At 46.0% G+C, this 26,969-nt stretch overlaps 1 protein-coding gene across 1 annotated transcript in view; it reads right to left on the bottom strand.

The window, feature by feature from the left end:
• REL (REL proto-oncogene, NF-kB subunit) overlaps positions 1 to 26,556 on the bottom strand; it is a 29,812-nt gene extending 3,256 nt beyond the window's left edge. The window contains exons 1-7 of the mRNA XM_027738703.2: positions 26,495 to 26,556; positions 21,561 to 21,703; positions 18,733 to 18,881; positions 14,946 to 15,037; positions 4,248 to 4,388; positions 739 to 843; positions 277 to 489 (exon numbers count right to left, since the gene is read on the bottom strand). Of these exons, the coding sequence (XP_027594504.1) occupies positions 277 to 489; positions 739 to 843; positions 4,248 to 4,388; positions 14,946 to 15,037; positions 18,733 to 18,881; positions 21,561 to 21,703; positions 26,495 to 26,501 (850 nt within the window). The 5' untranslated portion in view covers positions 26,502 to 26,556. The remainder of the gene's footprint in view (positions 1 to 276; positions 490 to 738; positions 844 to 4,247; positions 4,389 to 14,945; positions 15,038 to 18,732; positions 18,882 to 21,560; positions 21,704 to 26,494) is intronic.
• Positions 26,557 to 26,969: the final 413 nt, after the last annotated feature.

Here is a 26,969-nt window from a genome sequence, read left to right as displayed (position 1 = left end):
ATACAGCGTGTAAAGGAAGTTCCTAGAGGCACCAAGGTGCAGAGAGATACATTTAAAGAGAAATATTTCAAGCATGGCAGCACTGACAAACCATGACAGTGTTATGAACAGTGATTCTTGACACTTTTACTGAAAGAGGGAACAAACTGACTGTTGTTACTTTTAAAATCCAAAACACTGCTTCGCATAAGCTGTAGAATTTTTACTAATTAAGCGACTACCTCGAGTTCTGCACTGATAATTGCTTTTCGGAAACACAGCTAATTGGGACCATACCCTTCTCATCTGGTAGGTATCTGAAATCCATAGGCTCACTGACTTCCTGGTCGGAAGGTCTGCGGAGCTGCATCTTCACCGTGACGGGCTCGGTGATGTCCTTGAGGAACGGGGGCGTCCGGAACACGATCGCGACCTGGCGGTGAACGTCGGCCTGGGAGAAGGAACCCTTGGCCTCCCAGTTGTCCAGGACAAATCTGACCTCTATATCATCTGGTCCATTAGAAACAGAAGATGCTTGTTAAGCTGGGAAACTGAAAACTTCCAGCAGAAAAGGGGAGGAAAGGAAGGAGCCCCACTCAGAGTTCGAGTGCAAAGTGGCTCGACTTTAAAGACACAAGAGCCCTTGAACCCGAAAGCTGCTCTGCCCAGCTATAAAACCCAACCACTCAGGGTGTGTGGTGAAGGGTCTCAGCCCCCCAGCAAGAAGTGGCAGTGTCAGCCACCTGGGACAAAGATTACCTTTCTGAACTTTGTCACACAGCAGAAATATTTCGTCTCCTCCCTTTACGCTCCCACAGTTCTTGTTCACGCGGCAAATTCTCAGCTCTGCGGTGTTGGGAGCTCCTGGAAACAAAGAGGCAAATTTGATGACAAAGAATGACTGTGACTTTGTCACTGTTGGATACAAGGTGCTGGGAGTTAAGGCACATAAAGGGAAGGAACAGCTGGAGGAGTGACACCCTGAAATCCACACACAACAAGTCGCTCCATGAAGGGAATTCAGAAGCAGGGCCTGATATTCCCTGACCCTGCAGCTCTAAGCTGCTGATCTCCAAACAAAAGACACCAGCACAGCTGCGACACTCACACCCCTGACTATTCTGGAGAGGTCTCAAAACACTTCTCCAAATGACGTGGTTGTGCTTGGCCCTGTTGCCCTTCAAGCTGCAGAATAATTCAAAGCAGTGCTTTGAGTGACTGGTTACCTGGTACAGTCACACTTCTCTGGAAACAGCTGGGCTGGCAAGTCATGAAAATTCCCCTCTCTGTAGTTTTATTCACAGAGATATTTGGCCATCCAGCCCCTCCTCTGCTACCCTCTGCAGCTGTCTAAGAACAGGTTTAGGACTGTAATTTCATACCTTTACTCAAGGTAGAGGTTTCACCCCAAAATGCTCACATTTCAACCCCAGACTGTGGCAAAGCATGAGCAGCCCTCAGGATAGCTGTGGATGGAGAGCTGCTTCTCATTGTATATGTCACCATGAACTAACCCCACTGAAGGCTGCACACCACATCCCAACCACCTCATGACTGCAGGCAACTCCAGGGGGATGGAGCCACGGATCTGCCTGGTGGTGCCTGGCCCTGTTCTGGAGCAGCAGCTCCAAATACATTTACAGTGCTTGGAAGGATCCAGCTGGTGCTGCTTTTGCCTCCCCAAAAGCGATCCTCCACAGCACCAGGAGGCTCTGCCACCACAGGCTCCCCATTCCAAACACAGATTAAATACAAAACCAGAGCTCAGGGTGTCACCCTCAAAAAAACCCAAACAAATAAACAAACAAATCTGCTTTAAACTCCCAGTTTGAGTCAATTCCTGCCCAAGTACAGCTACAGAGCAGCACAACACAGACTACACCTAGAGCAGAGTTCCTGGTAGCCTCACACCAATTACGTAGTTACTATCTGCAGTTATTACTATTATTATTATTAGAAGTGGGAGCTGCAGCCTCATGTACTACATGACACACACCACTTCATTTGCTGAATGAATCAGAAACTCTGAAGGGAGAGGAAACCAAACAAAGCCAGAAACAGCCCAGGACCATGTGACTGACAGCGTCATGGTACATTTTTCACAGGAAGGGTAAATTAAGAATTGTGAGGAAAAGGCTAATTTTACCTTTGTTTCACTTCTGTGTGTTTGAATTGCACTTGATATCATAGAATCTCAGAGTGGTTTGGGTTGGAAGGGACCTTGAAGATCATGTCATTCCAACCCCCCTGCCATGGGCAGGGACACTTCCACTAGACCAGGTTGCTTCAACCTGGCCTTGGACGCTTCCAGGGATGGGGCAGCCACAGCTTCTCTGGGCAATCTCCACCCTCATAGGGAAGGATTTCTTCCTAATATCCAATCTAACCCTGCCCTGTGTCAGTTTGAAGCCATCACCCCTTGTCCTATCACTGCACAACCTTCTGAAAAGTCCCTCTCCAACTCTCCCTTTAGGTCAAATCCCTAAAAAAAAGGAGCTCCGCACCCAAAATCACATCTCTTACAACCAGGGCAGTACAACATGCTGTACCCAAGCTCAGTTCTCAGAAATGGTGAGCTGCTTCATCTGACTCTTCCCAAGAGTTTTGGCGTGGCGAGATTTGCAACTTGGGAAATTTCTGTTCAAAACCAGTGAACATGAAAACCAAGTGAAAACAGGAGGTGCTGTAATGCTGAATTTTAGATACTCACAGGCTCTATCAGTGGGACTGCCTGTGTTATGTCTGTATGATTCTTATTTATCTCTACTATCCAAAGCAGGTGGAGACTACAAAGGATTCGACAGTGAAGAAAACACTGGATTTGAAATGTGCAAGCTGATTTTCAGAGCATCTGAACAGACGTGCAGAAGCTCAAACCTCCCAAGGCAGGACTCTCCATCCTGCTGCATCTGTTCTCCGAAGTTACAACCCGGCTTGACCCAAGGTATGACAGGGCAGGTTTAACAAGAGCGACGTTTTTAAGAGCAACTCAGATGTGAAACCGAGCGACATCGTGTTTGATGACTTGTGGTTGCAGGGGGAAGCAGGGCTTTATTTACGCTGCTGCTACGTTACGTGGAGGGTTCAGGCACCTCCAGTGCTGCCCACGGACACCCACACCAGCACACCCAGTTCCCCCACCACGCACAGCTCTGGCCTTTCACGGCTCCGCAAGGACTGACGTCAGCCCGCGGAGACGGCTGATCGTGATCTGGCACATTGCTAAACGGCATCTGAGGCAGAGCTGCAGGTCCTGCACATCACAAGTTTTATCTCAGCCCCGGGTTACTTCAGCACAAGGCTCCTCAGCAGCACAACGCTCACACAGTCCCAGCTTCTGGATCGTTCTAGGCTCTAAAAATGACAAACCCACCTGGGTTCGCGGCCAACATTTTCATAAGGGTTGCGCTCACACAGCGCAATTCTAACAACTTTTTAAAACACAGATCTCATTTTATTCAGGAGTTTCTGCTGAAATAGGGACTTTAAGTATTTAGCATGGAAATACTTGTGCTACAGAAATAAAAAGCACTGCAGGAAAGTTTTTGAGGATTGAGAGTTCTTTTGCTACTCTGCTCCAGGAGAGAAGCCCAGCACATCCTGAGGACTAAAATCCTCATCTGCAGTGACCTGGCAAAGCCCTACAGACATCCAGTTTTGTGGAAAACAGTGTCAAGAAGGAGGGTTTTATGTACTTCTGCACCCTCCCAGAGCTTGATCCAAGATTCCCCTATTATCCACCTATGCAATGAAACAGCAGCTGACTGGGATACAAAAGGCATATAAAAGCCTTAAGACAGTTTCCCACTCGGATAAATCTCTCAAGTTCCATTCCAGAGCCCTCACAAGGCAAAGGCAAGACTCCTCAAGGGCACAAACAGGCTTTAGAGGACTCCCTTGGAAAACAGACCAGCCTGAAGGCAGCCATCCATCTCACTACTATGACTTAAATCACGTGGCACATCAGGAACGGGCCTTTCCGTGCAGTCATTGCTGCTATCCATGAGTAAGGGCTGAAAACACACCTGTGTGTGAGGCCATGGATGTGACAGCCAATTCTGACTCTGTCTGGCCAACACTTCACCCCAGGATCACATCTGAAGTCGTGCTCACTGTGACCTGCCACGTGTCAAGACACGCACCCGGCAGGCCCAAGCCACAGAAGCGACCCAAAACTGACCCAGACCTGGCATTTCTCATCCCAAGCCAGAGAGGAAAAACAAAGAAGGGCACAAAAAAAATAGACATTTGACTGAGCTGGTACTTACTATTGTCATAGATGGGGTTGGAGATCAAAGGAGGAAGGGCTATGGTGTAGTTGCCGTGCTCGTCCGGGAGGAAGGCTTGGAAGCAGAGGCGGACGACGTTGAGATCGTACTCGTCGATGTTGTGCAGCTGCTCCTCAGGCACTGAACAGCAGAAGGAAGGACAAGACTGAGGATTAGTCATCAGAACCAGCAGCAATTCTCTACCAAACCAGGGATGAATCTCCACTAGTAAAAGAGATGGTGTTGCCCAAGCAAACGTGCCTGTAGTGCCTGCCAATAAATTCCTTGCTCGCAGCAAATGATACAAAACCTTTAAAGCTTCCCCTGCACCAAACAAGGCTCGACTGTCCCGAGTTCTCCAGCTGTTTCTTGCATCTGGTTTCCTCACCTTGCCTGCCAGAGCAGTTTCATGTATCTGTGGTTTAAAAGTCACTCCCTGAATGGGTTTCTCTCCTATTTGTGCATAGTAAAATTTACAAAATCAATGTTGCTACTGAAGAGAAATATTTTGGTACAAAGAAGTATTAGGACCTCGCTGAAGATTTTCTGCAGCAGTGAGAGACTCTGGCTACATGATGTTATTTTCCTCTAAAAACTGAGGTGGAAGAAGAATCAGAAGGCAGTTCCTGGGGCAAGAATGAAGCTGAAACAGCACAAACCACCTCCTCACCCCATCACCATCTGTGTCGCTTCTGTACCTTCTGGTGGAATCATTAGGATATAGTTTTGTAATGCAAGAGGAAAACCCTTCTTGGAAGGGATCTGTTTCCTTGCATGCTCCTCCCAGTGTAAAACACAGCCATACATAACCCAAAGTCAGCATTTCTGTTTTGTTCACTCTTTCCTTACTTTAAATTACGAGTCACAGGACCTGGGTTATCATTACTGAACATTTGCTGTATTCCCAGGAAAAGCAGCCCCCTCCGAATTCAACGCTTTCCTTGAAGGTCTGACATTAAATTATTATGATGACATTCAGTGCTGGCAAAACGAGACACTGACTTAATTTCACTTAAGTGCAAGTACTGATAATTAAAATCATCGCAAGTGTTTCTCTTTCCCAAAACCTTTCTGAGCAGCAGTTCAGCACAGTTTCACACGCCTCACAATTACCCAAAGTGAGCACGTGCCAAGTCACCAGATCACCACCTCTCCATTCACTCCCTCCCCTGCCCTTTCAAAGGCCTCTTGCAAAAATAAAAGATCAAGTGTGGCTGTGACAAGAAGCCTGGGGACCACACTGCAATGATTAGATTGCTTGCTCTGACCTTTTAACATTTATCACTGGCTTGGTCTCCACCCTGCCACGAGTGGGATTCCACAATGCCCACTTGAATGATTTCTTCCTTTTACCTTCTGATAGTGTGAAATAATAAGTGTGATGAGCTCAGAATACTTTCCACTGGCATTTTGAGTCTTTCTGGGGCTCTGAGTATCTCAGTTTCTCCCGGTCTCTACTGCAAAAGGAAATCAAGTCACCTTTCCCCTTTACAAGGCCGTGATCTGCAATATTTCAAGACAAATACACAAAACCAAGCAACAACTGGGTGAATTTCAGAAGTGGTGGGACCCAGGGGAGTTCTGGCACTGAGCACTTGGCAGGCTGGTGCTGACTGTGCTACCAGATACACAAAGTTTTATGATTTAATGCACTCCTGAAAGAGGATCTTCAAAAAAACAGGTTTGGAACAGACTCTGCAGCCTAACTCGGGTTTGACCCGACTCCGCAGCCCAACAGCCTCTTGATACAGCCTGAGCCAGAGAATACAAAAAGAAAGGTGTATTCTCCAGGCTGCTCCTTGAGGAAGGGATATCAGGACAGCAGCTCTAATCCATGTTCTGACATCCTGGGCAGCTCCCAAGGACACCCTGACATCACGGCTTACATTCGTGTGCCACGTTAGCCATCGGTGACCATGAGGATCCTTCCAGAGACACAAGGGGTGCTCAAATTTCAAACCTCTCCACAGTCAAATTGAGCACAGAGATTCCATACCTTTGCCTCAATCTGTAGATGGAAGGCAAGCACAAAATCTGCATCGGGCTTTTGACCCTGAATCAGAAGTGAGGACTTTGTGGTTGTACAACCAAGTCTCTCTCACGCTAAAGGAGCCCCAGCTCTGTGTTTTCCACAGGGAAACGTGCCTCTTCCTCAGAAACAAGTAACAGCAGAATTAGAGTTTAAGAGAACTCTCCAAATGCAAAAATACAGCACTATGGAGAAAATTACCAATGCTGACATTCAAGTGACATCAGTTCCTACGCTACGAACTTGCGCAAATTCCCAATAAATCTGTTTAACACCTGATGTGGGAGAGGAGTGGTGTGCCAAGAATGGCAAGGGACAGAACTGCTGTATACACATTGTATCACAGCAAAACCCACTGCTCCTAATTTGCATGCTTTTATAAATGATTTAATAAAATTCAAAAAATCTGTAGTTTGAAAGAGGAAGTGTTCAGTCGAGAGTGATTCCTCCCGGGCTATTTTTAACCAGACAAGAAGAACATAACAGAGCAAAAAAGAAGAACAAGACAGCTGCAACTCCATCTTGTGATGACATGCTTTAAAAAAACAAAAAACCAACAAAAAAAACAGAGACACCAGATTCCACATTCATATAAAGAGCTTTCATCGATTTCAAAACATTAAAGACAATCATCCAAACAAAATCAAATGTTGTTATTTTGGACAGACATCTAATTCTGCTCCCTCTGAAGTCCATTTGGCAGCAGCCACTACCTTGGAATGGGTGCTGGCTGACACCTTGAGAATATTAAAAGCAAACAAAACCCAGGCAGACAAACACCCTGACTAATGCCTGGAGCACGGCCGGCCGGAGGATGGTCGTGTCATTCCGCGTTATTCCACCAACTTCTGCACAGAAGGACAACAGACGGGGTTAGACCTGACAAACCTGAAGTTATTAAAGTTAGGAAACGCTGTCGAAGATTTTGGGAACGGTATGTACCGGAGGAGAGGAGCAGCCACTCCATCAAGCTCTGCACCAGGAGCTCACTGGAAGCAGTGAAGCAAAATCGTCGCCCGACGCGGTGTGTTGGGGGCAGGTAGAGCAAAAAAAGGCTCCAACATAACACATGAATAAAAAAAAGGGAAGAAATACTCCAGTTTTGGCAAGAGTTCAACTTCCTCTTCTGCCTACTGCTCGCTGTGTGGTACCACACCTTACTTTCTTCACATGAATCCAACCGAAAGGGCTGGAACCCGACCAACAGTCGAGGTACGTTCCTCTGATGGCCCAATCTAATAAAAAAAAATGGCCTTAACCTGGCAGGAATTCTTTTTCTGTAGTTATCTCTGCACACAAGGACTGTTTGTAAGTACAGCTGCTTTACGAGTGGAAGGAAGAGCATTCCAAAGTTACACATAGCAACTCGGACACGTGGAGATCAAAATAATATTTTACAAAATTAAATTCCAAATAGGGAGAATAGTGTCAAAAAATCCATAAGAAACCCAGCAAAAGAAACCCAACCCCACCCACCAAGATTCTGGCAATAGGATTTCCAAAGCAGTACCCGGAGTTACAGTTAAACCCAGGGAGGATTTGCTGTTCATCCAAAAAGGGGCTGCAACAACTGGTGAATCCTTTCATTATAAATCTGTTTACAACTACTCAGAACAAAATGCTGATTCCCCAACTTAAATAATTATCTTGGAAATAATTCCCTAATCCATTATCTGCTAATATGGGAAGAGACTGATACAATCCCAATGGGGGCAGAAAAACATCCCACATGAGCTAAACAGTGAACTTCCAGTGTGACACAGGCAGCTCATGTGACACAGGCATTAAGTTTGGGTTGTCCCTGTCTCCCAGATTTTGGCTCTAAAGTCCAGAGATGCCCTGCTGGGATTCCACTGAGAACTTGCTGGATTTGCCTCTGTAATTCAGAACTGGAGACTTTCTGGGTCCAAACCACCATCATGCAAGTCCAAGTGCGGACACAAAAGAAAGATGCTGATAATATCAGATCTCCTATTTATTCCTATTAATTTCTAGTTATAGTTTTATAGTTTTTTAGTAGTTTATCAGCCTTCAACATCCAGCAAGGCCCATAAAATACCATTTATCTGATGAAATTACTGGGGGATGAAGGGCTCTGATGTTCACCCATAAGGTGATGCTGCAGGGAAAGTGAAAGTTTATTCCGAACACTGAAGAGAAATGATCAAGGGTTTGTTTTTTTGTCTGATAACGTGACACCTGATCAGACAGCAGGTCCCTCACACACAGCCCCCCACTCAGCTAATGATGTCAGAAACCTGGAGTGGGCGGAGCTGGGGGGACTTGAGCATCTCAACTTAACCTGCGTGGAAAATTCCAGGGCAAAGGATGTGGCGTGACACACTCGGGGAGGGCTCTGTGACCTTCCCTTCTTGGTGAGGGGCTGCAGGGGCACGTGAGATGTCAAAGAGAACGACCTCCCACAAAGAAAACCAGCCCGAGATGGCTGGGGAACACACATCATTAATAACCACCATGAGCTGTTCCTCTCTTACGCAGATGAGGGTTTTTAATTTAGGGATACGCTGGGAGCTCAGTTTCGTTTAAGGGATGACACAGAGGTGGTTTGCCCCAAGGGTTTTGCTCCTGGAGTACAAAGATACCCCCCCTGGCCCTGATACCGACTGGGCAGTCTAACTCGGTCCACGCCAAAGGTTTTGCTGCCAAAGGCTGGCTCTGCCCAACCTTTCCAGCGCTGCTCTTAGGCTGGGCTTAGCTCTCATGTGGTGAATCAGATCAAGGAACTGGTCTGGCTCAGAACTATCTTGCCAGAAGGAAAGAGGAAAAGGCTTGTTTTCAGCCAGCTGGTTCCCACGACAGGTAGCCCTGGCACAAGGGAATTGGTGGAAGCGGATGCAGGGAAAGGAAGGGCTGCCTCTTCCAGTGCTGGTGCTGATTTATGCCAGGTTCAAACAGTCAGGGACATGGGCTGCAAGTCACAAGTCCCTCCTGGTGCCTGGGAGGTGCATTTCAGATCCAGCCTACATCCACACTGCAGCCACAGCTGTGCCAGTGGAGCCTTGGGAAGCCCCACAGCAGACAAGAAACACACTGAGCTGCCCAAGTGTTTGACTGGTGTCTCCTGTAGCTGAACTGCACACAGCTCAAAAGGACCTCACCAGCTAGTTTAATGCCACATTTACTGTTTCCAAATGAGCTACATGCAGAGAGACATCCCGGTGTGCTCTTTGTTCCCTGATGCCAACAGCAGAACACTGTGCTCCATTTGGGCTTCAGCACCTGGACACACAGCACTGGATGACAAGCCAGGCTGTTCAGCTGCACATCCAGAGTCATAAATCCATCTATCAGCATCTCCTGAGAGGCAGAATCATAGAATGGTTTGGGTTGGAAGGGACCTTAAAGTTCATCCAGTTCCAACCCCCTGCCATGGGCAGGGACACCTTCCACTGGACTGGGTTGCTCAGAGCCCCATCCAACCTGGCCTTGGACACTTCCAGGGTTGGGGCATCCACTGCTTCTCTGGGAAACCTGGGCCAGAGCCTCACCATCCTCACAGCAAAGAATTTCTTCCATATAACTAACCTAAATTTCCCCTCTTTCAGTTTGAACACTCATCCTGTCACTACAGATCCTGACAAAGAGTCCTGATGAAGCTGGAAACAAGGGGAGGGAAGGACCATGGCAGCACTATATTTCTTCTCCCAGCACATCCATGCCTGGTTCTATACCTCTGAGATTCACAAAAAGATAATTTTCAATCAATCATGCAGAAGAAAAGAGAAACTTTTACATGTACCTCGAAACAGAGCGTGCGCCAGCAACACTCAGTTTTTAAAAAACAAAGTCTTCAGGGGGTTGATGAGTGCAAACAACTAAAATTCAGATGCCAACCTACATCAAAAATGCCCAAACTGCTATGGATACATTTCCATGTTTCACAGAAGAAAGAGACGTGAGGAAGACAAATGGCTTGGCCTCATATAAAAGCCAATGCAAGACCTGGGAAAATAAATTAAAACTTCTAAAACTCAGTGCTTGTTTTGCCTAGACAATGTTTCTCTGGCTTCTTTTCCTGTTTCAAGTTCAATCTGAAAAAGGCAAAACTGGAACAGATTTAAGTGAACATATCAGCTTCTGTACATTTTTTAGCAGTTTCTGTTTATATTACAGAAAAAAAAGTAAGTCAGCATTTTTTGTCTACTTGGTAATTTTCCTTTTCCTTTTTAAACAATTTCAGAAGGGGCTGTCCTTTAGATTAATAATATACACATTTCAGCATAAACAGCGAGAAGGACTTGCAGGAGGAACGAGAGAACAAAGGGCTTTCCAAAGCTGAGTGCTAAAATCATGTCATGTCACCATCAGGACATGGAGCTCTCAGTCATGTCACCATCAGGACACGCAGCTTTCCTCCAGTGAGGTTGCCTCTTTGAAAAGCTGAAGACTCTCACCAGGATTTTCAGCCGGAGAATTTAGCTGGGGGTTTGCACAATTGTTTTAATTCGAGAAAAGAAGCTTAAAGTTTCTTGTAATACCCAAGGCACTCATTACAGCGGACACCTTCAATCCATTCCCAGCTCATGGATTCTTGCCAAGAGTCTTCCCCCGGTTCATAATATTTTGCCTCTTTGCTCACAGAACCCACGGCCCCACAAACCTCCCTATAAAGGGCAACTTTAAAGGAGGCTTGGGGTGGGCTGGAGAGGGGGGATCCTGGCGGAGTGGGCGAGTGGCGTCAGAGGAGAGGGGACCTCGTGGATGCAGCGGCACAGGGCCCGAAGGGAAGCTGCGGGGAGGGTGTCAGTGTGGGCAGGAAGCAGAGTGTGAGAGCAGAGGCGTGGAGGGGGCGTCACAGCGGAGACGGTGACGAGCGCGGAGCCGACGCGGGGTCAGCTGCCCGCGGGCGGAAAGGGGAAACGGCAAAGGAAAGGAAAGACCGCGGAGGCTACGGAGCCGCGTTTTTAGTTGTGGGGTGCAGGGGAGCCTGAAAGCGAACCGCACGCTTATAGCCAGAGCGATTACAAAGGAACGAGACCTTTAAGCCCGTGTCAAGCTCCAGGGAAAGCTTGTTTTCACCCTCTTGATGATCTGCCTGAAATTCGGTGATTCTCTGGGTTTCTCTCTCCAAGGCAAGCCCAGGGTTTTCATGCATTTGGCTAGAAAAAGGTCAGTCCTCTGTAATGCTGCACTAAGTACAGTTTTCCCCTAAATTTAAAGAAAACACTTAGGGCTTTTCCTCATTGATAATTAACTCGAGCTGTTATTAACTCAATTGTTGTCTCTATGTCAAGTCACACCCACTCACAAAAGCTCTTAACTGAAAACTGGCTCTTCTTTTAATTTGAGTTGGCTGTACATCAGACAGTGCATGGGAAGACAAGGATATGGCACAACTCAACAGCTACTAAAAGAAAACAAACACCATAGAAAGCAGACATGGACCAGCTCCACTGGAGGAGTAACTCTGCTCCTTCCATGCCGGGCTATTTATATCATCATCATGCCAAGTTCCACGTTAGGCACCGTGCCCCATTTCCCCGGACTGTTCAGGGATGAGAGACAAAAGGGATTTCTAGAATTGTTCAGATTGTTAGAGGACAAAAATATATGGGGTGTACTTTGGGAACACAACAGATCACAAACTGTGTGGAAACAGCAGTTTCTCCCTCGAACGAGGCCTACAAAAGAGGAGCAACCCAATTGCAAGTCGTCCCATTGCAACTCAGTGAACGCACACAGCTTGTACAGCCTGCGTTGAACTTCCCCAGGGGTAAATGCTGCCAGCTAACAGTGGGAATTCCCAAGGAGACAGCCTTACAGGTACACTTCCAGAATTACCCCAACGCAGGTATCTCCAGCTTGGCACACAGCCTCATCTGCAAACTGACTTCCCATCATCCAGGAATTCAGAGATAGGCATCAGTCATTTCAACAGTACAGGTGAGAGTGCTGGAGAAAGCGATCTTAAATCCCACGCAGCTCAACCAAGCAACTCCCTACGGCTGCTGACGGTGACTCCCACTCACTGTGCAGGAAGGCGTGGAGGAGGGATGACACCACCAGAGAGCAGCTGTTGGGATTTACTCTCCCCCTTTGCCATCCCAGTTGTCTGTGGCACCCGGGCTTCACTGGAAGGTGATGGGCCCTTTACACAAGGAAGTTTGGAATGCAACTTTGTGGACCCACGCCTTGCTATTACTTCATCCCTTACCAACAAGACAAGTAATGCACATGCTGGCAGGCCAGAGGCACTTTGCATCTGTTAACAGGGTCAGTGCTGAAACTCTGCCCTGAAAGGAGACTCAGGACACGGCCTGTTTGTTCCAGAAGAAAGTGAGAAAGAAAAAGAAAAGACAACCAACACACCAACGCCCTGAAGGCTGGTTTTCCATGAAGTTTCTTTGATGATGTTCCTACAAGAAATGAGTAACACCAACTTGCGACCTGCTTAAGGATGCACAACTCCAAAATGTCTCAAAACAGAGAATTCAGATGCCCTTCTGAAGACACAAAGGTAAAGCACGAAGCAGGATGGATACAACAGAGCTGCACAATCCTGGAGAATGTAACAACACTCCTCTGACCTTATAAAACAAACCAAATCCATACATAAAACTTTCAACCTTATCAAGCAGCGAGCACTGCGGTGACTGCTGCTCACCAAGTCCTGTTTTGATCAACTAAATAAACACATAAAAAATATTCCTGTCACTAGCCCTGTTTCTAATAAAACCTTGGTCCCATGCCTTTCTGGACTCTGCTCAGCGTGAGACTGCCCTGGAGGCTGCTCCCCAGCGGCTCTGCTTTGTGCTGACACGTTAACATGCGCCGAGAGGCGATGACGCAGGCGGGGATTGCCAGCGGCCCCTTCTCAGCACAGCCCATGCCCAGAGTAGGGTGCTGCCCTGTGTGTCACCCAGGCAGGCTCTCCCCTGCTGCCAGGGCAGGAATTTGGCCTCCTCCACTGCTGGGTTGGCAGGAAGCATCCCAGGGTCTGCCCAGATACTACCAAGCACAACCTGCTGCAATTGCCCAAAAATGATTAGTGAGTGTGGAGTTAAGTGCCAACAACTGTAAAACTTTACTTCCTTCTACAGCAGAGTTCCCCTTCTATTGTTTGAAATCAAGGTACAGCTGGCTGAGTCAAGGCAACATAATTCAAACCCTTAAAATGCCTAAATTGTGCTGATGAACTAAACTTGTGTCAAAACAGTTTGTGCTATTTTTTGTACTCGTTATCATAACTAAGATAATTGCTTAGATGGGTCATTGGGACCATCAACCTGACTCAGTGGGGCTGTTCTAAAGTTAGGAGAAACATCTAAGACATTTCTCATTCTGTAATAAATTCTACATAGTTCTTTTTCTGTCCCAGTTCAGGCACACTTTAAAGCCAGCCAGAAATCCAGCTGTTATCTCTCCAAGAAGGATCTTGCCTGAATACAGCCAGAATTCTGTGGGTATTAAAAAAAAGTAAAAGCATTTGGAAAATCTCCAAGCTCATGCCACACTTAAGCAAATACATGACTGCATTCACAATACTGAACTAACAGTTTGGGGTATTTATGTTTTCACCTCATTCCCCCCAGTTGTGCCTGCATTCTGAATGTGTTGGTCTCACTCTAGTTGGCCCAAAAATTCGCGGCGTGTTCTCCATCCCCTCTGTGCACCGAACTTGGCACTTCTATGGCTGTGAGATTAATTGGTTTAGCAAGTTGATCTGAGGGGAAACCACTTTTTTTTTTCCCAAGCTGGTTTTCCATTGGAGCAACTTGCTGAGCCCGTTCCCCACGTAGCCACGCAGCCTGTGTGGTGTGAGGGAAGTGGTGGGAGTGTGTGAGCAGGGATGGAGGGAAGAGCAGGATGACTCTTTTTGAGAGCAGCCCACAGATCAGTTGTCACATCAAACAAAACCCTGTGGGGAGGCCCTCCCAGGTGTGGTTCTGTGGCAGCATGACCTGCCTCAGAGTTGACTGAGACCAGTCACAGAATCATGGCATGGTTTGGGTTAGAAGAAATCTTAAGGATTATCTCATTTCCAACCTCCTGCCATGAGCAGGGACACCTTCCACTAGACCAGGCTGCTCCAAGCCCTGTCCAACCTGGCCTTGCTATCATAGTCCTGCTGTGGATTTCTGAGTGCCTGGACCAGCTCCCATGCTGTAAAAAACAAAAAAAATCAAGCAAAGGGCAACTCCAAGAGGTCTCTCAGCCCCTGAACTGCCTGAGGGGTCACAGCCACCAGGGTCACAGCAAGAGAAGAGATGGTACAGTGGCAAATGAGATTTGTACTGGCTTAAGTTGTTGCAGAGTTATGCTAATTCAGCCTTTTCTTCTCATCCCTGCCAAAACTGGGGAATTCAATTCCCAAGGCACTTGTAGACGTTTCCAGGAAACATTTCTGCTGCTATCCCACTCCTTCTGTCCAAGCAGCCACTCAGATTGCTGCTGGGAATTAGAAAAATTAAACAGTAATGATAAAAAGAAAAGGGCAACTACCCAAACAGATTCATCGTGTGATGACAGGGAAGAAAGACTGGGAGGGACACAGAAGGGGAAGACTGTTTCTCAGAAAGGGATTTTTTGGGGGAGGGGAAAAAAAAAAAAAAAAAATCAAGCTCCACCACAGAAGCAAAGGCAGGACAGGACAAAAGAAACCACCACCACCCCTGCCAAGTGAACCAGCTGCTTTCATTTCCACTCACCATTGAAAGGGTTAATTTTCTTGGAGATTCGTAAAGAAATCGATTCCTTCAGGTCTTTCTTCTTCACACACTGAATGCCCAAGTTCTGAAAACTGAAGCACATGTGGCAGGATTTCAGCAACTAGCAGCATCTTCGGCGTAGAATATTAAATAAATTAATTGATGTTGATTAGTGTGATAAGATACAGTGTAAGAAATGAATTTTGAGAAGGGTGTAAAAGCTCTGAAAAGCAGGGATGCTGTTTTTCCTAAAGCAAGGGCAGAAACAGAAGTGAAAAATGCTAAAACTCTATTTATATTCCTTATTCAGAATATATATTTCTATATTAAAAATTACTCTGCAGTAAACCCACAGGGATTAAAAAGTTAAATACTCAGGCAATTTATAGCAACGATTATTTTTGTAATCAATAAACCTGCTAATTTGCATTAGTTAAAGGATTTACTCTCCTGCTTTTATCAGGGAATATAAATTTCAAACACTATTTTAAAGGTTGTTTTTTTTTCTTAAACAGGTCAAAACAGGTTTTTAAATCTCACATAGTTATGGAAAAGTTCTGAAGAGCTGCAGCTCTTCCTTATTTGCATAAAAGTGCAGGTCACCCTGATGTAGGAGGTGGGGGGAGTCCCAGGCGAGCTGACTCTTTCCCACATGGAAAAACCATGACATCATCAAAGCTGAGTGGATGTAAAGCAGGAAGTTAAAAAAAAAAAAAAAATTAAAAAAATGATCTGTGTTTCATGATGTGACAATAAAGCTCTGAAGATGGGCTGTGCCAGCAGGCATCTTTCTCCAGAAGCACCAGCCATTTCCCTTCCTTTGAAACTCCACAAACCTACTGCACCTAAAGATCCTCCTCGCTCTCCTGAACGAGACTATCCTGGCACGATGTTAAGGTTAAGGAAATTAAACTCCCTTGTCTGTGCCCAATATGCTCTGTTCAGAGGTTCCCAAATCCTCTGCCATCAGGCTGCACTTCCAGAACCTCTGTTCACTAGAGGAGTGCACAGAGGAATGACAGTCAAGATTGGAACTCCACCTCGATGGCCAACCCTATTTCCACCTGCTCTTGTAGGAAGTAGGTTTTTTTTAGGGCTTGATTACAGCACACATCACTTTTTTTCCCCCTCCAGAATACCCAGTGTACTCCAGAGATTGTCTGGAGCACACACTTCAAAGCCAATGGAAGTTTCCACGTTATATCCCCAAACAAAGCCTCTCGTGGACAGAACGAGGCTTTTCAGCACCCCAAAACTCTCAGATTATAAATGTTTTCCAAAGCTGTGCTGTCACAGTGAAAGTGTCTGTTTAACTATTGCTGAGCAGAGGGCTGGGCCAGAGGAGGAACTCTGAGAACCCCAGCAGGGCTGTGGGGTTTCACATCGACGTGAGCTGACAGGAAGCAGCCGAGATAACGAGAAGGCAGAGGGAGAAGTAGGAAGAGAGAGAGAAAAAAAATGAAAAACATCTAAAAAAAACTATGATATCATCCATGTAGAGAGACAGCAAACTAGGAAGTAAGAATCTGAGTACACAGGCAGCCCCACAAGCTGCAACATTCAAACTCTTGCCTTGATGTCTCGGCCAGGGAGGGCTCTGATCAAATTTGGGCAGCAGTACAAAGATCACTGTTCCACAAGCAGAACAAAATGCTTTGGGAACTTTAAAACACGGGGAATTTCAAACAGCACAATGCAGAGCAATTAGTCAGAGCAGCCCAAAATCTGTGATTAATAATTCCACTTCTACCGAAAGGGGACAAAAAAAAATAAAACTGGATTTTTGCTCCACTTGGGATGCTCAGTAGGAGCAGAGAGCCAGAATCACCAGTGAGAAAGGACATCTCCTGCTCACTAAGTATTGGATGAGGCTTTTCTCCAACGTGGACTTGAAGAGAAGAATGTGAAGATTGAGTCACCAGCCACAAAAAGGAAAATGACTTTAAACATCCAGATCCAATTATGGATCATGCTGTTCTTTCATCTTAAAGCAACCAATGATTTGTTAAAAAAATGAGTGTACTGATGCTGGAAACATTTCAAAGGAAATGTCTGGAGTCTCCTCCCACCTCCAATGTCAAGCTCAAGGCTGACAGTTTCCCATTATCAATTAAGGGAAAGTAGCCCACTCAGTGTTCTGTAAGAAACTGAGAGGCTTAAACCCTAATATTGAGAAGAATTCATGGATAAAGCAAACAAGCACCAGTGCCTGAAGAGAAATGGAGATGTGGCATCGTGTCAAAGAACGGAGATTACATCAAAATCTGCAAATAAACATTTGCAGAGCATCCCAGTGTTTTCTGGCATTATAACGGCCTCTCTGACAGGCTTGCCTCATACTTACACATTTAACCTTGTGCAAGAAAATGCTAAGAGGAAGAACAATCACCAGAGTCTTCCTGCAATCAGTGAGTGTAAAACAAACCTAGAAATGGCGTTAAGCAATCCGGCTTTTTTTGCTGCAGATGAGAAGGCACAGAGCTGAGGGGAGGAAGTGGGATGAGCTACAACAGCAGACTCCCTTTGACCTTGGCTGAGGAAGCTTGATTTGAGAAGACAAAAGGAAGCTGGTGAGTGGATGGTCAGGGGAAGGTGCAATGGCCCTCAACAGTTTGGGATATCTGCATGCCAACGTGCTCCGCGCCACCGGAATGCACCGAGGTGCCTTCGTGATCCCTGGAGCCTGGCCTGGATGCTGGAGAAGCATCTCCACTGCTTGTGTCACCATCAGGCAACCACCACCTTCAAACAGATGTGTCTCAGCTCTCTCTCCTTTCATAGTGTCCTACTGACTAAACTCCACTGAACACAGAGTAATTCCACTGACACAAACAGAATCCCAGCGGCCTCAGAGCTGTGTGTGAGAGCCACTTATACACTGAAATATCCACCTGATTTTCTTCCCAGCTCAGTTACGTTTACCCCACAGCAACAGCCTGCTTCCAAATTCACTGCATTGCAAACTGGGACCCACAAACAGCTTGTCAGTTCTAAATTCCCCTCTCTGGCAATAATCACTCCACATTTGCTGCATTTGTTCTGCTTTCATTTTGTTATACAAGACTTGGTAAGCTCACAGGAAATGCCATCAAATACAACTGCATTTGAGATATTCTTAATAGAACTGAGAAACACATCTCTTATACAGCCTGAATTTTCTGTACTACACCCACAAGCAGATAGATCCTTCCCCTGCACACTTGCTCTACACAGAAGGGACTGAGTAGAATCTGTATTTTCACTCAAAAAAAACCCCAACCCAAACAAACAGCAACAACAGTGACAGCCACTAACACACTTCTAGATGTGTCACAACCACTACCCTCTAAATTACATGACAGCCAGCCAGTGCAAACTTTCTCCAGAAAGCCCAAATATAATTTCCATGGAAGATGTGAACTTCCCTCAACACCCTGAAGTACTAATTCTAACACTGTTACCCATTCTATTACTCATCCTTTTCACATGTAGCAAAGAGTCATGCTCAAGAGTAAGATGTGTTACTGAACAAGACTAAAAAAGTAACCAAGTGGGAGAAAGGAAAAGGAGACAGATATTGGGAGAATGAATAAAAAAAAGGGTGACAGGAAAGAAAAAGCACGTGTGTGGTGCCAAAAAAGAAGGAAATACTTCAAAGAGAAGTTGCCCTCTCCCTGGGATGGATTAGTAAACTACAGCAAAGACAGCATTCTAATTGCTCTTTTAATCATTAGTCTGAGTTTTAAAACACAAGATTAGCAAATCACTTGCATAATTAATCAAACTCCCAAGCAACACCATTACTCACGACAGGACTCGCCGCTCTGGCCCGAACTCGGCTTCGTAGTAGCCATCTCTGCAGTCTTTGCCAACCAGATCATGAGGGTGTGGCTTGTAGGGCTCATTCTTTGTCACCAATGTGGTTCTTATTTTGACTTTGCCGAAATAGTTCAGAATCTACAAAAAAAAAAAAAAAAAAAAAATACAAGATACTTTCTAGATTTCAGATATCGAGGCGAAAGCTCCCACAAGTAACAGAAAATACATTTTATCCTGAAATCCTCTGTGGAAGAAACACGAGAGCTACATAGGGGACCACATAGATATGCTTCCTGAAGAACAAGTCTACATCCAAAACCTTAGGAAAAAACTCCTAAGGTCTCAGGGATAAGGATACTACCAGTGCATGAGCACTAAGCACTGAAAGAGGATCTTAACAGACACAGCATGACACAAACCCCGCTGAGGCTGTTGGGGTTTTTTCTAACTAATTCTCAGACTTATTCAATCTTACAAGTCAAGCAGGGGAGTACCAAATTCTCAAGCTCCTACTTCCCAGCGCCTGTCAGCCTAATTCAACACACCTTTCTCAGGTGCATGAAAGCAGCCTGGTGCTGACAGCTACCAGTGAAGTCACCCAGTGTGGGGGAGTGCAACAAAAAAAAAAAAAAAGAAGGAAAAATAGTTTGGCCTAAATTGTTTGACGCACAACAACTTGAAAGCAAAGACAAGACTTGCTCGGGCACACGTTTGTGCAGAGGCGAGCTCTCCTCCTCCACTTCCCCTGCCCTGTAACTAACAGTTCTCCTCCTTCAGCCCCTTCTTTCCTCCTCCTGAAATTCCAAGGATCCATCATACATCCTTTTCAGCCAGCATCTCAGATCTTTGACTTGACCTGTGCTCTTCCAGCTTCCATCATCTGTTTGCTCTCACTCTCCAATTTGGCTCCTCTCAGCTTTCATACAACCCACTGTTACTTTTTACCCTTAAGATAATACTTCCGTCACCCTTCAGTTTCTTCAACTATTACGTCATTTCTCCCTCATTTCACACCCAGCCCCTTGAACTTGAAGCCTGATCTGGCTGCTTTTGGTTCTCCAGTTCCTCCTTGATGTTCATCTTCGTAACCGCACCACGAAATTTAATCTCTTCCTGGCCCCTCTGTTCTCATCCTCATTGATGTTTCCACCTCTAGAGGGGACTCCCCTGGCACCTAATCAGCACTAAAGCCTCCTACGGGCTTCAGGGAGGCAGGAATTCACCTAGAAATCACCTGCTATTGGTAACAATCAGCTCTGTCATCAATAGTCACCTTTAAAAAAGAACAAACTTCGCCAGGATTACACAGTCACCTACCCATGTCCCACCTCCCCTTTGGGTTCTGGCTGGTCTTTGTGTGCAGCACAGTGCAAGATAAGAGGAATCAAGGGTTTATACTGCCCGTTCAGCTTGTGCCCTGACACAGATTTAGGCTGAGAGTCTGTGCAAGCCTTTAGTCTTGCCAACAGCCTACATAGTTCCTTGTTCAATTGGCAGAGTGCTGAAAAAATGAGAGTCTGGCAGATCTCCATTTCCTGCATTCCTTAACCAAATCTGGCACTGTGATAGTCAAGGGGGAACCTTCTTCTTTGCATCTGCCCTTGGTAATTCTGGCTCCAGGGCTAGACCAGCTTCCACAGTTGCTTTATGTTGTAGAGACTCACTCTGCTGCTCAACACGACTGCCAATACTCTTTCTCAAACGCTCCCTCTTGAAGAGCTTTTATGCCTCAGCCTAAAACATCTCATATTTTTCAAGTTTCACATCCTCTGTATCCGTGCTTTTTCTGCTGTGATTCCAGAGACTCCGCTTTTGGCTCCACGTATTTTTTATACTTGCACACACTGCAAACACAGATACACAGCTTCTGTTCCTGGGCACAAGACAGCAAGTGCTCTTAACTTCCCATTTATATTTGTCTTTTATTTATATTTATATTCCCATTTATATCTCTTCTAATCTCAGCTCTGAAAGACTTCCCCCCAGGTGGAAGAGATCAAGGAAACACCGGCAACTTAAAACTTTGAACAGGGGATCCGAAATTCTTCTCTCTTACCCTACCTGTCCAGGATCTCCAACACATTCCTTTGTCCCACATACAAAGTGCTTCCATTCCACCTCTACTTTCTCCACCCTTGTCCCTGCTTCGATCAGAGCTGCCAGAGCTCCTCTGAACCCCCTCATTCTGGATTTCCCAACTTAACCATAACACAACCGCCCAACTCCTCGTCGTGGCAGGTTCTCTGAGCACATCATTCCCCCTTCTCAGCTCATTTTTAAGCTCTGTACCCCATTCTAACCCCACACACCTCAGGGCGGTGCCTTTCGCAGAGCCCGATCGCCGCGTCACGGGCGACCGTTCGCTCGCACAATTTGCCTTCTTTCATGCTGTGCCCAGCAGCTTTTCAAAGCCTTCTCAGATTCTGTAGGCAAACTCCTTCAAAGCCCTCCCAAAATTCATGCTGCAGTCCAAATCATAAACCCAGACCCAAGACACATAACCGAGAAAGCAGAGCAAAAGTGGGTTCAGAAAAAGCTAACAACGAATGGTTCCCAGACCACGGGCACTTCACTGAGTCCCCTCTCCAGCAGCACTTTGTTAACTACCTCTCTTCTTGTAGGTTTGAAAGCGAATAATTTCATGACCAGGAGCAAGTAACTCTTTTCCCACTCTCCTGCAACTCCATTTGCATGTCAAGGAAAGAATCACAGAACGTGAGATGAAAAGCACTGTATTTACTGTGTGGAGTCCAACACATAGCTACAAGCACCACGTTAATGTGGGAACGGTAATTCACGGATAAAAGTGGTATTTACCTGGATGGAAGGGAATGTCTTATTGTTTTCAGTACTGTGTTCTCCTGGAATGCTGCCTGCAGATCTTCCCTCACACTTGTACCTGAAGCGCATTCCCCTTTGCCTGGGTTGCTCAAATATTTCAATGTAGGGCTCAGGGCCACCTTCAAAACAAAACATTTTCAACATTAGGACACAGCAGAGCTTAAAAAGCAGCGGAAGAGGCAAGAATTGGAATTTCTAGACTCCCATCTAGAACTTAGTCTCTTTTAACCATCGTAGAAGATGTTTGATGAAAGCAGATGAATGATGAAAGATGATGTTCGATGAAAGATTTTACGCAACAGAAAACAAATCATTATTTTGAAGGAATGGTTGATATTTTTAAGAATAATACACTTTTAAGAATGGTTGTCTTCTCCAAATACAGGTACTGTCAAGTACTATATTCTCTCCAGTGTCCTCTGAAAGTGAAGATGTTTTCTCAGAATTGATTGATTTAGTTCCTATTACAGCGCAGCAGAAACTATGCAAATTATGCAAAAAATACCCCACCCTACTGGGCTGAATATCATCACTGGGAGCTCAGAAAAGATCTGATTGCTTGTACCGAATTCTACATTTTGAGCTGCCCACCTCCCACGGGGCTGGTTTCTAGTTGCAGTATCTCCCCAGACAATGAAAGCTCAGGAAAACGATCGGGCAGCTCTCAAAAGAGAGGTTTTCAGGAAACACGAGTGACAGATGAGGATAAGAGCCAGCAGAACTCTTAAATGGGGGGGTTAGAAAGACATTAACTGAGCAAGAGCGTAAGTACTTTTCAAGTGATGTTTTATTGCCAGACAGTAACAAGCTATTTAATAGATCTCACTGAGAACATCAAACAGGACAGTCAATCAAACAGTGACAACAGCGGGGTGGCATGTGAAAAACAAACAAGAGAGGGTAAGTAAATATTGTCCAAGTTGAATCATCATAGTGCTACACGATCAGAAGAACGTAGCTTATGGAAATGTCTACTGAGCTCTCTGTCATCTTCATGTAATAGCATCCTCCTCAAGCAAGGCTGAGCATCACAAACAAACATGACAGGCAATATCCTGTGGCACGGCACTGGAAAAAAAAGTGCTTGGACTTCAACGTAAATAAGCAAAACAGTTATTAAATATATTGAAAGTGCTAAAAGGGTAAAAGAACCCCTACTTCCTTTTGCCCAAGGTCTGTACAGCCTGTGAGTCCACAGCACACAAGTTTTGGCAAAGAGGTGGATTGCAATCTTAACTCCCTAATAAAGGCTTCTCTTGTGCTGCACCTACAATAGTTCAGGTACCGCTGCCAACACAAAGCTTGAACTTTATGCCTGGGATTTGCTGGTCACAAAACATTTCCAGTGCTGCAGCAGTTCACACACAAAGTAGGAAAATATTATAACCTAAAAGATAAAGTGATCAAGAGAAGCAGAGAAGGGATGGAAAGAACTACCTCCCCAAAACGTCACCTTGGTCTGACCTGAATGCACATTTAGCTGTCACACACCTACAGCCAGCAGTGGAACAGCAGTGAGAGAGCAGCTCTTGGCTGGGATCATCTTCAGCCACACCTGCCTCCTCAAAACCTGAATGCCTGTTCCACAGACACAATGCACTTCCACTCCAGGCTGTATGTGGTGTCAAAACCTTTGAGAACTATGGTTCAGGACTGGCTATAGACCTTTCTAACACTCAATCAAACTACAGTTTCTAAGCTAATCACCTCCCACCAAGTAGATTTTAAGTGATTTTCTGAACATCAACCACGAGCTATTACATTAAATACATATTAGCCACTACTCTAGGTCCAGTTACTTAGAAGGATGGTCCCTTTCCTAGATACTTCCCAGCTCTTACCTAACACTCTTTAGACAAGCTTTGCATATTTTCTCTGTCTAGAAAATAAGCAAGTCCAGCAAAGGGCATGGGAGACAGGCATTGACAACAAAAAGCTTAGAAATTACATAAAGCTGGTTTCAGAGAGAGCAGAAGTCTGAGCTCCTCACAAAACCATGCTCACGCACCTGTGTGTGGCTGTTTTAACTTTCACACTTCAGTTTGCTTAGGCTATTGCATTTATCAGCACAGTCCTGCAGTCCAGACGACAGAGAACTTCAGCCAGCATCAAGGAGTGCCTGCTGCATATCAGTGAGCCTCCCATTTCCATCACACAATCGAGGAGAGGGAGAGCAACCTCACCTTCCCATTCCTACACAGCCCAGCACGCCACAGACACAGACACGCGCCCATATGCTAAACTAAAAATCTATTTTAGAGGCTACAATGACAAAATTGCAGCAAAGAGACTACTAATCGTGGTAGTTGGAGGTTCTTGTGCTTACAGAGCTGCTAACCTGACGTGCAGGACACCCACAGACATCACATATTTGTTAAAACCAGCCAGAGCCTCGCTGTTCGAAACTCCGGCAGAGCGCGATCACTTTAGGTCTTTAACTCTCGCTGCTCTAACCAGTAATTTCCCTTCACACTCTATTAATACTTGCTTAAGAGGTTTTTTTTTTTTTCCTCACCTATTAAGAGCACTTTATTTTAAAACCCCAGGCTCAGTGATCTTTACAGGGCTGTGGTCGAAACGAATGTCATTGAAGGCGAACCCACTGCTTAAGAGCCAGGTGTGTTTGTGGGAAAGTAAAGCTCGGTGACGCTGCAGCCTCCGGAGATTAAACATTAAACTTCACTTTATCTTGCTTCCCTCTCGCTCCGTTTAAGAATCACGTTATCATCTCCGCCGTGATTATCGGTGTCATCATGTTTTGTGCAGAGGGGAAACACTGAGAAGTGTCTGTGCTCTCTGCAGCCAACTGGAGGGCTGTCCGGCGTTCCCTGCTTCTGTAAACCAGCAATGTGCTTGAGAAGTGGCATGGGCTTAACTATTCCACGACCTGCTCTCGCACACGGAGGTCTTTTAGCTCCCCCACTGCTGTTACAGACCTGTCTTCTTCAGGTCTCGCTGTGTTTGTCAAACAAATACCAGCTACGTCAAAAAACAAACTCTCACTAATTCTGGAAGGGAAATGCACGGCTACTCATATTACCTGCCTGCCCACAACTACTCCAAAAAGCATTTGAAATGTAAGAAAAGAAAAAAAAAAATCTAGGTAATTCTTCATCTAAGTGCTTAAGAGTTTAATTTGTCTTTGTAATTAATTATAATTGCCTATACACATGCTAGCAATAGAAACACTGTGCTACATATTACAACCTGCCTCTCGTTCTTATTGTTGTCAAATTGTTTATTTCTCCTCGTGCCCTGAATAGTGCACTAAATAATTTTAAAGAGAATATAGTAGATCAAGGGTCCTGATTACATATGCAAGGAAAATAGGTAAAAGCAGTGACAGCTCCAAGAGTTCCACCAGCTTATGCTCATTGAAGGACTGAAGGGCGTTTTATTCTCATCTGTTTTGAGCAATAGAAAGAGAAACAAAAGGACAATCCCAAAAACTCAGTACAAACTTCCATCTGTCCAAGACGATTCAAAGTTTAACACAGCCTGTGCCATGAGGGAGGAAGTCTGACATGCTGCCACCACGCAAAGCGACAGCAGGACCAACGTCCTGCCTCCTTCCTTTGCTCTGGAGGAATTGCCCAATTTCTATTTTTCTTGCACAACCAGGAGCACCCGCGAACACTCTCCAGCAACATCTGCATGTGAAAGCAGAGCAGCTGTGGGTCTTTGTGGAAGATGTGAAAGTATCACCCGAAACCCTCCGGCCCCGCGGTGACTGCAGTGAGACACAGATGGGAGAAGCATCGCCCTTCAACTCCGATGTCACTGCTCTCTGCACAAATCCCTGGTGACCTCACATCGGTGGTTTTTAAAAAGCAAGAATCTATCCACTTATAACCTTCTGCAACACCTCAGGCAAAAAAAAAAAAAAAGTGATGGTGGAAGCTTTGTTATGGCACATTCCAGCTCAAGCAAAAGCAACTGAAAACGTAAACAAGATTTGATTTTTAAAAGCAGTAATCTACCTAAGGCTCCACAAACTGCACAGATTCTAACAGAGACAAAAAACACTGCTCACGAACTTCCTCTTTACTATCGCGTTACATGACAAAACAGCCACCAAAAGGGAAAAAAAAAAAAAGCCAACTACAAAAGCAAGCTAGTACCAGGAAGTTATGAACTTCCCCCGCTGAAAAATTCCTTATCTGGTTCCTAATTACACTGAAAATACATAAAGACGCGAATCAAAAAAACCCCAAAACTGCTGTCTCCTGCTTCAGTTTTGCCACTCTAAAAATCAAACATAACGTTTAAAAGATGCCTCTGTACAAAGCCGTTTGTTTTCTCTCTCTGTTGATAGTTGGCACACCTATATATTTACCAGGAGTTAAAGTTCATAGCTTGCTAAGTGGAAACAGAACACACACTTTGCGAATTTGGAAAGCAGCTTTCCCTAGAAATGCTATTCTAATTAGTGTAGCCAAGTTTTAAATTTAGGGGGTTTTCTTAAACCCTAAGACAGATACCAGAGAGACTCCTCCCGAAAGGATGACAAACCCGGTTTAATTTAGCCTCAAGAAACTTAATTGCGCTTTTTGTTGTAATTACTCAAAGCGCGATCCCTTATCTGCGTTACTTTGCATTTGTGCCATCTCTGTTTCTCATTCATTTGCATTCCCACCGCCGAGTCCCGATGCGAGCAGGATCCCGACGAGCATCACCCAGACACGAGACCCGCGCTTAACAACCTAGGGGTTTTTTTAACAACGCGACTCTGAGGCTTAAAAGTTTGAAACCTAACAAACCTTATAAGATCTCACGGCGATTAACGCGAACAACCCACCGCTTCTTTAGCGCGAGTACCGACGGCGAGCAGCGAGGAAGGGCGGAGCGGGCTCGGCTCCCTCCCGGCACCGCTCCCCGCCGCGTCCCCCCCCGTCCCATCCCCGGCTCACCGGCCATGGTGACAGCTCCGCGCTCGGGCCTCTGCGCCGCGGGGCTCCCGCCCGGGCCCGCACACCTCGGAGGGACGGAACGGACGGGCCCGGCTCGCCGCCCTTTTCAGGGGGAATTTCCCGGCGGGGCGGGCGGACCCAGCGCTGCGGAGCCGCCCCCCGCCCGCCCCCGCCGCGTCCCGCCCGCCCCGCCCGGCAGCGGCGGCGCAGGGAGAGGGGGACAGGCTGTGCCCCCTGCCCCGAGACCCCCGGGCTCCGCCACGCCGGCCCCCTGCTGCCGCGGGTGGAAGGCAGCAAAAGAAGTTTGTCCTCCGGCCCTGCCCTTCCCGGTAGCCGGAGGTACAAAGGGGAAAGTTCAGCCCTTCCGATTTCAGTGCGCGGCAGAGAGAACTCGAGCCTGTTTCAGTCCATACCCTCACCCTTCTTCTTTCCAGCAGCATCCCTACAGCACTCCGACACCCCCATTTCCCACTCT

This window comes from Pipra filicauda, unplaced genomic scaffold (assembly GCF_003945595.2).
Source record: "Pipra filicauda isolate LSUMZ 115617 unplaced genomic scaffold, ASM394559v2 scaffold118_size2161507_pilon, whole genome shotgun sequence".
NCBI lineage: Eukaryota > Metazoa > Chordata > Aves > Passeriformes > Pipridae > Pipra > Pipra filicauda.
Note: the sequence above shows the minus strand (reverse complement) of the source record. Positions and strands in the feature narration are given on the sequence as shown.